This window comes from Cervus canadensis, chromosome 10 (genome assembly GCF_019320065.1).
Source record: "Cervus canadensis isolate Bull #8, Minnesota chromosome 10, ASM1932006v1, whole genome shotgun sequence".
Classification (NCBI taxonomy): domain Eukaryota; kingdom Metazoa; phylum Chordata; class Mammalia; order Artiodactyla; family Cervidae; genus Cervus; species Cervus canadensis.
In genome coordinates this window covers 66,387,265-66,401,308 of record NC_057395.1, presented here as the reverse complement: position 1 = coordinate 66,401,308, position 14,044 = coordinate 66,387,265, and the positions used below count along the sequence as shown (strand labels likewise).

The following is a 14,044-nucleotide window of genomic DNA, read 5'->3' as shown; positions in this document are numbered from 1 at the left end:
AGAGGACAGCAGAAACATGAGGGGCCTTAAGGCCCACAGAGTCACAGATCAAAACCACAAGTGAATCACTCTCATATTTTCTAGAAAGAACAAAAGCAAGAGGTTCCAGGACCACCCAGTGGTTAAAACCATGGGCTTCAGGGACCACAGATCTGGGTTCAAGTCTCAGGTCTGACACTTCAAACCTATGAGACAAGTGACACAGCCTCTCAGAGCTTCAATGGAAACATACAATGTACAATTTCACCCATAAATGAGGTCTGAGAATGTAAAACAGTGAAACCATTTTGCCACAGTTTGGTAGTTTCTTAAAAGTTAAGAAACTTAACTTTGGGATAGATTTACCCTCTGACCCAGTAATTCCATTCTTAGGTTACTACCCAAGAGAAATGAAAACAAATGTCCCCAAAAGGACTTGCATACAAATGTTTTTAGCAGCATTATTCATCAAAACCCCAAATGGAAACCATCTAAATGTTCAGCATCTGGTGAATGGATTATCAGTGGCACATCAATACTGCAGAATGGATCTCCCTGGTGGTCCAGTGGTTAAGAGCCCACCTGCAGGGAACATGGGTTTAATCCCTGGTCTGGGAAGACCCCACATGCTGTGGAGCAACTAAGCCCGTGTGCCCTGACTTCTAAGCCAGGCACCGAGAGCCCAGGCAGCACTGCAACAAAGAGTAGCCCCCATTCACCACAACTAGGGAGAGCCCGTGTGCATCAGGGAAGCCAAAAATAAACAAATAAATAAGTGAAAGTGAAAGTCATTCAGCTGTGTCCAACTCTCTGCAACTCCATGGACTGCAGCCTGCCAGGCTCCTCTGTCCATGAATTCTCCAGACAAGAATACTGGAGTGAGTAGCCGTTCCCTCCTCCAGGGGATCTTCCCAAACCAGGGATCAAACCCAGGTCTCCTGCATTGCAGGCAGATCCTTTACCGGTTGAGCTACCAGGGAAGCCCAAATAAAAACATAAATAGAAGAATGTGTAAGTGTAGAATAGTGGATAATGCAAGGTAGCAATTTATATCATATGTACTTCTCATTTAAATTTCAAAAACTGAAGAATAGTTGATTCACACTGTTGTGTTAGTTTCTTTTATACAGCATAGTGATTCACTTATACATATACATTTTTTCATATTCTTTTCCATTACAGTTTACTATGCTATATAGTAGGACCTTGTTCTTTATCTATTTTATATATAGTAGCTTGTATCCACTAATTCCAAACTCCTAATTTATCTCTTCCCCTCCCCTTTCACCCCTGGTAATCACATGTTTGTTTTCTATGTCTGTGAATCTGTTTCTGTTTTGTAAATTAGTTCATTTGTGTCATATTTTAGATTCCACATTTAAGTGATATAAACTGTATATCCATGATAAACACTTCTTACCATACCACTCCCACATATGTCAACCCAATGTAATCCTACAGGGTTAGCAGGCATATTATATCATCCTCATTTTTACAGATGGGGAGCTGAGGCACCAAGAAGTTAATGAACTTCTCCTGGTTGCTTAGCTAGTAGGCAGCAGAGCTGAGAGGAGGAATCCTGGATAACTAACTTCAAAGACTATGCCTCTCACCTCTCAGTAAATGTCAGCTGGGTATGGAGTTACTGCTCTACCAAGTGATGGGGGAAAAGGTCCAGACAAGGATCAGAGACGGCTCCCCAAGAAGGTCTCACAGGAACCCAAACCTGAAGGGTGTAGGAGTTAGTTAGGGGAAGAATGTTCTAGACAGAAGGAACCACATATGCCAAGGTGGAAAGGTAAGAGAATGCAGGGCGTGGGGCGGAAGCCAGAGAGCTGGAGGCGGCTGCAGCGTGAACTGATACCCGGTAGTGGGAAGCTGAGAATGGGGCTCAGGAGGCCACAGAGCATCCCTGGTGTCTGGACATGAACCTGCAGGCAATGCAGGGCTAGACAAAGAAAGTCAGTGAGTTCCTCAGCGCTGCCTTACTCCAGGAATGACTCACATCACCCTGGCAGGTGGAGGAGGTTGACTCAACCCCTGCTGCAAGCTCAAGGGAGCGGGGGAGCTGCCACCCCACACTCCCATCCCACTGGGAGCTAATGCCCCAACAGCCGCCCCACCGGCAGCCCCACCAGCACACAGAAGCTATCCCAGTCAGCTGGGAGCATTGGGTTCGGATGTGCTGCCAGAAAGTTGAGCACAGTCTGGTGAGAATGCCTGCTAGCAGCTTCCACACCCCACTTAAAACCCAGACACCTGTGGTCCCCAGGGACACCTCTCAATGCACCCCAAAAGCGAGGCCACAGGGCACAGTACTCTGGCCCTACACCCTCACTTGGCTCTGCCCAGAGCCAGGGGACCAGCCTGGGGCGGGGGGGAGGATCTAGCACTCTTCTCATTCAAATTTAATATCCAGATAAACATTTGCATGTGTGCACAAAACATTCACTGTGGCAAAAGTAAAACTACTGAAAAAAACTTATGTGCCAACAAAAAGAAACTAGCTAAAAATACTGGTAAATCCATACCGCGGAATACTATGAAGCAGTTAAAAAGAATGCAGATATATTACTCCATTGTACTGGCATGAAAACAACTCCAAGATATGTTACTGAGTGGGAAAAAAAAAAAAAAAAAAACCCTAGAGAATAATGTATCTAGTGTGTACCAGTTACATAAAAAACAAAAGTAAGTTGACTAGTTCTATAGTTCATCAAGTTTACAAACACATAGGTAAATGAGAAAAATGCCTGGAAGGAAATACATCAATCGTGGAAGGAAATACATCAATTGTGGAAGGAAGAAAAGGAGGGAGGGAGGAAGGAAAGGACTTTTATATCTCTATGTTGTTTGATTTTTACAAGAAGCATGAATTTGTGTTCTTAAAAACACTAAAGTCTGTTTAACACACACACACACACACAGTGGGGAAAATGTGTTAAAATGATCACCCTACTGGTTCAGGGTTCAGGGTCCCTTTTCAAAGAGCTGTAACATCTGGGATCTTGTCTAATTCTTGCTACACTCCCTTGAGGGCAAGTACTCAAAACCCCTTTTATAGATTAAGAAACTGAACCCAGGGAGGTGAAACAAGCTCTTCAAGGTCACATACAGGACCGAAGGACAGAGGGGCCTCTGAACCTTGGACCCAAGGCCAGCTCTCTTTCTAACCTGTAGGGGTGGGCGTACACCAGGGTGGGGTGGGAAACGGTGCTTGGACGCTGGCAGCAGCCCATTGTCAGCTCACAGAACCTCTGAAAAGCCCCTTCCGCGAAGGGAAACGGGGCTCAGGGGAGAAGGCAATGGAAGACAAGTGTGAAAGGAGGGCTGATGCACTGCCGCCCACGACAAAATCACACATCATGACGTACCGCCCACTGAGTGGGAGGGACCTGACGAGTCACCCGGTAAATGACACGTAGGAAGGAGCCCCGCAGGGTGGCGTCCCCCAAGCCTGAGACTTCAGGCCTCTCGCACGGGGGCTGCTCACCCCAGGTTCTGGCTGCACTGTTTACAGCTGAGGGGTTCTGGGGACGCCTCTCTGCGCAGTCCCAGAGTGCTCTATAACCAGGCCAGAAAGGGATCTGTGCTTCTCAGAGGGTTCTAGAACCTAAGGAGCAACGAACATAAGCCCTAATACCCACCAGTGTGGTAAGTGCCTCCACCCCTCCGCTCTTTCATTGGCTGCTTTAGCACCAAGTGTCTGGAGGATGTGGGAAGGCAGGAGACCAGAGGGACCCAAGAAACACGGCTGGGTCCCTCCAATGACAGGCAGAAGGGATTCACATACAGGGAGGCACCAGCACCTACCAAAGGCAACACAGGATGCGTGGACACATCTCAGCTGCAGAGAGCAGGTGTGAGCTCTCAGAGGATGCTCAGAGAAGAGGGCCTCGGCCAAACCACAGATGCTCTGTTCACTCTTACAATGGGGAGCAAACCCACAAGGTTTGATCATCCAGGGACAAGAGCCTGGATCCTGGGAGGTCTGATCCCAGCTCTCCTCCCTTGCTCAAGTTTCTGAACCTCACTGGTCTCAGTTTCCCCATCGGTAAAATGGGTATTATTATACCTGCCTCTTGGGTATTATGATATCTGGATCATAGGATATATAATAACAATAACATAATTAAATAAAACATAACAAGTACAGGGTATCCATAAAATCTGGAAACAGATTATATGAATATATGTATGTGTTCATATTTATTTATTCATCTGCTTTACAGACTGGAAATGTCCCAGACAACACTGTGTACATCTGTCTGTTTCTAGACTTTCTGGACACTATATAAATATACTTTTATATAATCATAATTTTATATAAATGTATATAATAAAACATAGTAATAATATAATAAAATAAAGCATACTAATCACTCACACAGTATGAGGGACCATGTCAAGAACTTACAGGTATTCTCTGCTTTAATGCTCAGAGCAAGCCCTGGAGGTGGGTGCTATTATTAGCCCCATTTTACAGAGGCAGACACTAAGGTACAAGGAGCTGAAGAGACTTGCCTACTTGCCAGGGTCACCCAGGGAATAACTGACAAAACCAGTTTGAGACCCAGGTCATCTAACCTCAGAGTCTACTCATGCTGTTTTCCACCTGTCTAACCCATCTACCTCTGCGGTGAAGACCCAGTAAAAGGGACCAGTTCCGGGGCACAGAGGAGGGGCTTAGGAAATGGAGGGTCCTCTGAGTACTGAGCTCCTAGAGGGGAGAAACCAAATCCAATGGGTTCACCACTGTATCTGGAATTGTAATATACAAGATGCAGGTTGGCAGTCAATATTAGTGGGAGGGAAGGAAAGTAAGTCTATATTAGCCAAAGGCTGGCATTCTTGTCTTAAAAAAAAAAAAGTCTCAGATTCCAGCACCTTTCCTACCATCCACCTCCTAAGATGCCTGGGGCTGCCCAAAGGTGGGAGAGGAGGGCCAGACCCACCCTGCTCTCCCCTCCACGGCACAGAACCCAGAATCCAAGAGGCCCAGGCAGCCACCCACCAACCAGGCCCAGGAGTGGCCTACCTTCCTCAGCGTCGTTCCTAAGCGAGGCCTCCAGAAGGGCCACGCTGGCCTCGAAGGACACCTTCTTTCGCCGGCCGCCCGTGCTGCGCTTCCGCTCATGCTTGCGCTTGCGATGCTGGAGGTCCTGCTCATACTGCGCCCACTTCTTCAGCTGCTGGGCCCGGCGCTTCTGGGCGGCGCGCAGCCGCTCCAACGTGGGCACCTTCTCCAGCAGCTGCAGTTCAGTCAGCAGGTCCACGTGGCTGGCCATGGCCTCCGCGCCTCCCTGCGCCCTGGCTGGGGGCTAGCGCGGCGTGCCGGGGGCCGGGGCAGCATGCGGGCTCCTACGGGGCTGGGGAGGCATGCTGGGGCCTGTGGCGGGGAGCGGGAGAGACACAGATGGACATGCGTCACAGCTCAGAACTCCGATCTGATGAGGTCACCCAGTCCCACCTTCCAAACGCTTTGCCCCCCTATTTTATTGTCTTCCTTCCTTCTTTTATTTCTTTTTAATTGAGATATAATTGACCTATAACTGTGTAAATTTCAACTGTACAACCGTGTTGATTTGACATACTTATATATTGCAATATGATTACCACTGTTAGTTAACACCTCCATCACAGTCATACAATAATCCTTACTTTTGGTGGTCATATTATAATTTCATATAAGGTTGTTCTATTGTTATAACACATACAGGAGTTTATTGTTATAACATGGAAGGGGTTTATTGTTATTTTTAAAGGAGCAAGTACTGTATTTTAAATGTCTCTGTATTAATTTATAACTTAGTAAATATTGACAGATATAACCTACAGAAACATAAGCTCTTTGGGAACCTTATTCTGAAGAGTCCAGTGGTTAAGAATCCACCTTCCAATGCAGGGTACGCAGGTTTGATCCCTGGTTGGGGGACTAAGATCCCGCATGCCACAGGGCAACTAAGCCTACGTGAGGCAACTGAAGAGAAGCTCAAGTGTGGCGATGAAGATCACCCATGCTGTGACTAAGACCTGATGCTCCCCAGTAGTGCTTTTGGTAAGGAACCTGCCTGCCAAAGCAGGAGATCTAAGAGATGCAGGTTCAAGCCCTGGGTCGGGAAGATCCCCTGGAGGAGGGCATGGCAACCCACTCCAGTATTCTTGCCTGGAGAATCCCACGGACAGATGAGCCTGGCGGGCTACAGTCCGCTGGGCCACAAAGAGTTGGACATGACTGAACGACAACAACCCCCACTTTATGGATGTGGCCCAGTTTGCTTATTCATTCATTCATTGAAGAACGTCTAAGTTGTCTCCAGCCCGGGGCTAATACATTCACGCACAGGTTTTTGTGTGAACATGAGTTTTCATTTCTCTGGAGTAAATGCCCAAGAGTACAGTTGCTGGGTTGTACAGTAATTACATGTTTAGTTTTATAAGAAACTGTCAAACTGCTTTCCAGAGTGGCTGTACCATTTTTCATTCCCTCCAGCCATCTATGAGTGATCCAGTTTCTCTGCCAGAACTTGGCATGCTCGGTTTTTCAGCCACTTAGATAGATACTCCTTTTTAAAAGTAAGGAGCTCAGATGAGTTGAATTCATAACCATGCTGTATCATCATGATGGCAGGAACTCACTAGGAGCTAACGGACCACCTATTTACTTTTCCCCTCTTCCTCAAGGAATCAAACAATGAAACCTGCCCTGTGATGAGTCCTGGTTCAGAGACGGATCAAGAATCAGCTCTGCCTTCTAAGAAACACCACGTCTACTGGTCTGTCATGGTGTCATCTACCTGTAAATTAACCTGATCCTTCTGATGACCTAATGAGACCAGGTACTATTCTGATCCCCATTTCAGATAAGGAAATTGAGGCACAGAGAAACTAATTACCCTACCGAATACCACACAGCTAGAAAATGGATGAGCTCTGGAGAAGGAAATGGCAACCCACTCCAGTATTCTTGCCTGGAGAATCCCATGGACAGAGGAGCATGGCAGGCTACAGTCCATGGGGCTGCAAGAGTCAGACATGACTTATCGACTAAACCACCGGAGAAAGACTACCCTCAATTTGGCAGCAAGTGACAACTGTCCTTAAGATTTCTTTTTTTTTCCCTGATAGAAAAAGAAAACACTTGGAAAATGAAAATAATAAATTTTCTATTCAAATGTAAAAAAAAAAAAAGAAAGAAAGAAAATGGATGAGCTGTTCTGGCTGGGGTTATCAGGAAAGGCTCTCCAAAGTAGGAGGCAATTGATTTGAATCTCCAAGGAATGAGTAGGAGTTTACTCGCTGAGGAGGGCAGACACGAGGTGAGAAGGAGCTTCCCCATGTTCAAAGGCATGTAGAGGGGTTGAACACCATGAAGGGAATTCTGGGAGCCAACACACACAAACCTGGCTTGAGGGACTTCCCTGGTGGTCCAGTGGTTAAGAATCCACCTTGCAATGCAGGGGATATGGGTTCAATCCCTGGTCTAAGAAGTAAGACCCTACATTCTGTGGAGTGACTAAGCCTGTTCAATGCTACTACTGGAGCCTAAGCGCTCCGGATCCCATGTGCTACAACTAGAGAACGCATGCGCAGCAGCAAAAGATCCCACATGATGCGATGAAGATCCTGTGCGCCACAACTAGGACCCGATGCAGCCAAACAAATAAATATTAAAAAATAAAATAAAAACATGGCCAGAAGTGGATGGGGCTGCCCGGCCCAAGGGAATAGAAGTCTTGGAGGAAGCAGTGAGTAACTTGTGGTTCAAGGCCAGATAGCCAGAAAGTCCCCCATGGTCCACATCATGTTTGTTTGCTTGGTTGATTTGGGGTCCACGCTGTATTTTATGGTATTGTCATTCACTGCTAATATTTAAAACTTGAAGTCTTGATATCCAAAATCAGATTTTCAGCCTTTCTTAGAACATCTCAGTGGCTGGCCACACCAAGTTCACATGGCAACGATCAGCTGGAACTGAGTAGGACTACCCTAATTTAGATGGGGCACATCTCATTTTCCATAGTGCCCACTACCTCCCATTACGCCCATCTGACCTTCTTCTCTAAGTGGCATCACTTGCTAGCTCCTATAGGACCTACCTGGTGGCCCGGTGATAAAGAATCTGCCCACTAATGCGGGAGACACAAGGGACATGGGTTCGATCCCTAGGTCAGGAAGATATCCTGGAATAGGAAATTGCAACCCATTCCAATATTCTTGACTGGGAAATACCATGGACAGCAGACTACAGTCCATGGGGTCACAAGAGTTGGACACGACTTAGTGACTAAACCACCACCACCACCACCACCATTAGCTCCTATGATCATTTCAGTTTGCAAGCCCTGCCTTAGGTGAAATATCCACAGGTTCAATATACACAAGAAAGAGAAGGCAGTCTGTGAGTCTCCTCAATAAAGACCAGGATCAACGTACAGAGGAGTGGTGGTGTGCACCCAAAAACAGGCACCTGGCCTCCAGAGCTGTCCAACAAGCAACTGAACAAGGGCTTATGCTCCAGTGGCTGTCTCTGGAGGTGGCAAATTCTCCATCACTCACTGGAGAATAAAATTTCCACTGACGTCAGATCAGCCTAAGTATTCTGTACATCTTCTGTCAGCCGTAAGAGTTTGTACACAGATGGTTACCCATTTATTCATTATTGAGTATTCACTGATCACCTACTAATTGGGAAGTGACAAAACATGCAATAAACTGTGGAAAATTCTGAAAGAGATGGGAATACCAGACCACCTGACCTGACTCTTGAGAAACCTGTATGCAAGTCAGGAAGCAACAGTTAGAACTACATGGAACAACAGACTGGTTCCAAATAGGAAAAGGAGTACGTCAAGGCTGTATATTGTCACCCTGCTTATTTAACTTATATGCAGAGTACATCATGAGAAATGCTGGGCTGGAGGAAGCACAAGCTGGAATCAAGATTGCCAGGAGAAATATCAATAACCTCAGATATGCAGATGACACCACCCTTATGGCAGAAAGTAAAGATGAACTAAAGAGCCTCTTGATGAAAGTGAAAGAGGAGAGTGAAAAAGTTATGGGGAAATAGTGGAAACAGTGGCTGACTTTATTTTTCTGGGCTCCAAAATCACTGCGGATGGTGACTGCAGCCATGAAATTAAAAGACGCTTACTCCTTGGAAGGAAAGTTATGACCAACCTAGACAGCATATTAAAAAGCAGAGACATTACTTTGTCCACAAAGGTCCATCTAGTCAAAGCTATGGTTTTTCCAGTGGTCATGTATGGATGTGTGAGTTGGACTATAAAGAAAGCTGAGCGCCGAAGAATTGATGTTTTTGAATTGTGGTGTTGGAGAAGACTCTTGAGAGTCCCTTGGACCGCAAGGAGATCCAACCAGGCCATCCTGAAGGACATCAGTCCTAGGTGTTCATTGGAAGGACTGATGTTGATGTTGAAACCTCAATACTTTGGCCACCTGATGCGAAGAGCTGACTCATTTAAAAAGACCCTGATGCTGGGAAAGATTGAGGATAGGAGGAGAAGGGGACGACAGAGGATGAGATGGTTGGATGGCATCACCAACTCAATGGACATGGGTTTGGGTGGACTCCAGGAGTTGGTGATGGACAGGGAGGCCTGGCATCCTGTGGTTCATGGGGTTGCAAAGAGTCAGATACGACTGAGTGACCAAACTGAACTGAAAAACATGCTAAGACTGAAGATAGGAATAGTCACATCAATCACTCTATTAAAGCCTTTAATCCTTTTCTAAGAACCTCCCCAGCCATTGTCCCAGCCAGGTGTTTCCCTAAGTATAGAAAGAGAACCCATTCCAAGGGAATTTACAAGAAAGTTCAGGACAAGACTTAATAAAACATGGACTCAAAGACAGCAAGTTACCTCCTTTTCACTTTTTTTTTTTAATAATCTATCAATTTTTTCTTCAGAAGAAAGTTATCAGTTGGGTGCTAATAGATCTTTAACATTTTTATAACCATTGCAATTTCCCTTATAAACAAAAAGAAAGTCAGCCTCGGGCTTATAGCCTTGGACAAGTGATAGTATTTACAACAGAATGTAATGACAATGATTTTTTTCCCCTGCGGATCTGGTTTCACAGTTACTGTTTATTTATGGTGGTGATGTAAAATTTCCTTTTTAAATAAATCTTCTTTATTTCCCTTGGAAATCCTGCAAGGTAGTAGCAAAGAAAAATTAAAGAATGATGGCATTTAATGCTGGCAAAAATTGTGATTGATGTTTGGGAATCCCTCACCTGGCCACTGATCCTCAATGACAACAATCTGACAAAAGAAGCCCTCTTAAGAGCTCATTATTTCAGCTGACAAATATTCATTGAACATCTGTCACGTGCCAGACAGCTAGAGATACAGCAAGGGAAAAAACAGGGGCGGTCCCTGCCCACTGGATGGATGACAAAACAGATGTACAAGGGAGTGGAGGACACATTCACAGAATACAAAGACTGAGCAGTAACTTGAATCCTGATCCCAACTCCCAGTATAGTGCTCCTTCCTTGAGCCCCAGGGTGGCGCATCCCTTGCAGACAGGAGACACTCACTGCTGTGCCTTCCCTGGCTGGGACAGTCTGCTTGAGTAAAGGAATTAAGGGCAGTTGCCCAGCCCCCTGGAGAAAGCTGAGGACAGTGCCTCCCAAGGGCCGAGAAAGGGGGCCAGGGCACATTTCTCTGACTTTGCTCTGTCAGCCCCCAGCTGGCTCGCCCCTCTGGGTTCCCTGGAGCTGGGGCTCCAGGACAGCTCCCTCTTGACTGCTGGTTTTCAGGTGACCTAGTTTCCCCCAATAGACCCACACACCTCCTCCCACCCCCGTCCAAGAAAACCCTGCTTGGTCTAATTAAAGAATTGCCATCAGGGCTGCTAACACAGGAGCCAGGCAGCCCCCAAGGCAGGCGCTGGTCTGGGCGCTGGGGCAGCCCGCAGAAGTACTGGCTCCTATGAGCTGTGGACTGGTCCCCTTGTGTGACCCAGTGTATCTGCCCATATTTCCAAAGATAGCCCTGGTTGGTGATGGGGACACAGCCCAAACTGCCAGGACGCAGAAGTAACGGCCTCAACTCTTTCTCTAAGAGTAGGGGAGTTCTTATTTAATTTTCAGCTGCAATTCCCAGCATGCAGGATTTTAGTTCCCCTACCAGGGGTCAAACCTGGGTCCCCAGCAGCGGAAGCATGGAGCCCTAATCACTGGACTGCCAGGGAATTCCAGCAATTCTCAACACTTAAAGGGGATCCTCGAGGAGGAGCTCATTTGAAGGAAAACCAGCTCCATGGAGACACTGAGCCCAGAGTGTTGCGGGAGCACCCAGATGGACCATCTTGCAGAGAACGGGGCACATGGGGGACGCAAGACAACCAAATGCGCTGGAGAGGCGGGTAGGGAAAAGGGTCCGCAGAGGCCAGGTCGGGTGCGGTCATCCAGGAAGTCTGTGCGCTTTGAGAAGAGAAATCAGAAGCAAGGGGGAAACAGGGTAGGGTACTTAATTATTCCAACCAATAGCTGTGTGAGGTCTGGGTGGATGAGCCAAAACAGCCCTGGTATGGGCAGTCCCAGGTCTGAGGGCAAGGCCGTTCACTCTCAGTGAGGCCAGAACAGACAACTAGAATGAGCCTCGATTCAGCCTCCAGTTGCTGTCTGACAAAGCTGAACTTAATACCTGTTGGTAAACAGCAATGTAGAGAAGCAAGGGCTGCGCTCCAGAGAGCTGAGCCTTGGGGGCAAATGCGAGGAAGCCTGTAGGGGAATTGCGGGCCAGGTGGGGGTGCATGACAGAGCCCCTCCCCTCCTCCAAAGTGAAAAGAAGGCTATTACAGAAATGCTGTTTGGGGGATGATACGTCTCTGAAAAAACAAGAGGAAGAAAGCCATGAGCCCATCGAAAGACTCGGTTCGGTAGTGGTTTCTGTAGTTCCCCCAGTATCACTCCGTGCTGGGCCCTGATTGGCCACAGCCCAAGAGCGATGGTTTAAGCCCAGCCAGAGTGATTGGCCAGGGGTAGGCACATGACCTAAGCTGGACCAATCAGAAGCTCTCTCTTCTCACTGCCCATGAACTGGAAACGTGAACCCCAGTTGTGTTGTAAGTCATCTCGCCCCTGGCCGTGCCATTCACCGGCCTTTGGATAAAGCCAATACTTGGGGGAGTCAGAGGAGAGAAACAGAGTCCTTTAATTTAGGGACCTCTGGACTTTATCCCTGTTATTATTTAAGCCAATTGAATTGAATTTTGATACTTGTAGCCAAAAAGTACCCTAACAGATACTAATGCTACTTTTAGGGATACACGAATGGGAGCCCCAGGAGGCGATGTTGCCTGAAGCAGGACGAGTGGTCTCTTGCTGGGCTGTATCACCAGACACCTCCACTTCCCCTTAAAGGGCCATTTATGGTCTTCTGGCCCAAGATGAGGGCTGGCCTTGAAGAAGGGCTGGGGAAGGTCAACACCAAATTCCCACAGCAATCCACCCCCTGAGGTGGGACCCAGGCTTTGTGACGCCTCCAGCCCAGGGTAGCGGCTGCCTGACACATCTTTGGACCCGAGCCTAGTGCCTTGAGAAAAACAACGCGAAGGAAGGTGAATTCAAATTGAAGAGACTTTAAAACATGAGTCAGACGGTGTCTCAAAGTTCACGCTGTTAGAAGAAAACGTTAATTTTTTTTTTCCTTGTTCTTCAGCTATTCTTCTCCACACAATATTGGCAGCACCCTGGAGGAAGGCCGTGAGTGCTTGCGCCTCGGGCTTCCTGTAGCACTGAGCACGAGGGGAAAAGGAAAACAAAACACTGCAGAGGCTTTCCCTCCTCCGAGCTCACTTGGGACCCACTTTCGCTCCTAAAGGATACACACCCCCGCCCTCCCACAACACACTTCTTTGAATAATACCGTCATTTCCTCTTTCCTGCCCACCCCCACCCCCACCCCACCCCCCCAGTATAAAGATGCTTTACGCATGAGCAAACAGACTTATGGGGCCCTTGGTGCTCCAAATATCTGAATTAGAAATTACTAGCCTTAAAAAAAAAAAAAAGAAAGAAATTACTAGCCTTGTCCTCCCCTCTCATGGGATTTTGTAAACTCTCTGTTCTACTCCTGCTGTCATGAACCTTCTAGATTTCAGACACAGTCATCCTAGACAGACATTCTGATTTAAAAATCTGTTGTAGGACTCGGGTCTCCAAGGATCTGTTCCTTAACTCTGCCTCTCCCAGCTGTGCTGCTTCATTCAGACCTCTGAGTGGTGGTCCTGGGCTTGGCCTTCTATCTGTCACTGTACTCTGAAGTCCATTTACTACAACCAGATTTGGCAAGACCTTGGAGGAGGAGTGGTGGGATGGCATCACCATCTCAATGGACATGAGTTTCAGTAAACTCCAGGAGTTGGTGATGGACAGGGAGGCCTGGAGTGCTGCAGTCCATGGGATCACAAAGAGTCGGACATGACTGAGCGACTGAACTGAACTGGAGGAGAGGGCAAGATGGCAGGACTCAAAAACCACAAGTTCAGCAAGAACAGAGTGCTGGATCAACTAAAGCACCTTGAGCTTTCAGGAAGAGAATCATGTCCAGCATTGAGATAATAGCCCAGATGACCTCTATCTGAATTGGCTGGACCACACTGGGAGTATAGGACCAGGCCTTAATAAAAGCCATGAGTGAAAGGATTAGCATTGTTCTCTAGACAGCAGAGTTGTGATCATAGGCAAAGTGAAGAAGGATCACCCTGGAACTTCGCTAAAAGTCTAGTGGTTAAGACTCCATGCTTCTACTGCAGGAGGTACAGGTTCAATCCCTGGTTGGGGACCTAGAGATCCCATATGGGGAGTGACACAGCAAAAAGAAGAAGAAGTAGGATCAGCCTGGAATGAGGAAAAACTGTCTCAACACCAGCAATTCAACAAAGTCCAGCCATGGTGTGATGCTGGGGTCCCTGCCACCAAGAACTCCAGTGGCCACTCATGAGGCTGCTGGGAGAAGGTCCATATTGGGTTGGAGGAGGGACTGGTCCAGTGAGCCCCACTCCCAGCCTGGCACAGAGATCATCTC

The 14,044-nt window shown here is 47.3% G+C and overlaps 1 protein-coding gene across 1 annotated transcript in view; it reads right to left on the bottom strand.

Annotated features, from left to right (window-relative positions):
• The window catches only part of PPP1R16B (protein phosphatase 1 regulatory subunit 16B), a 109,635-nt gene that overhangs the window by 74,909 nt on the left and 20,682 nt on the right, over positions 1–14,044 (bottom strand). Inside the window, exon 2 of the mRNA XM_043479253.1 lies at positions 5,018–5,368. Within this exon, the coding sequence (XP_043335188.1) occupies positions 5,018–5,267 (250 nt within the window). The 5' untranslated portion in view covers positions 5,268–5,368. The remainder of the gene's footprint in view (positions 1–5,017; positions 5,369–14,044) is intronic.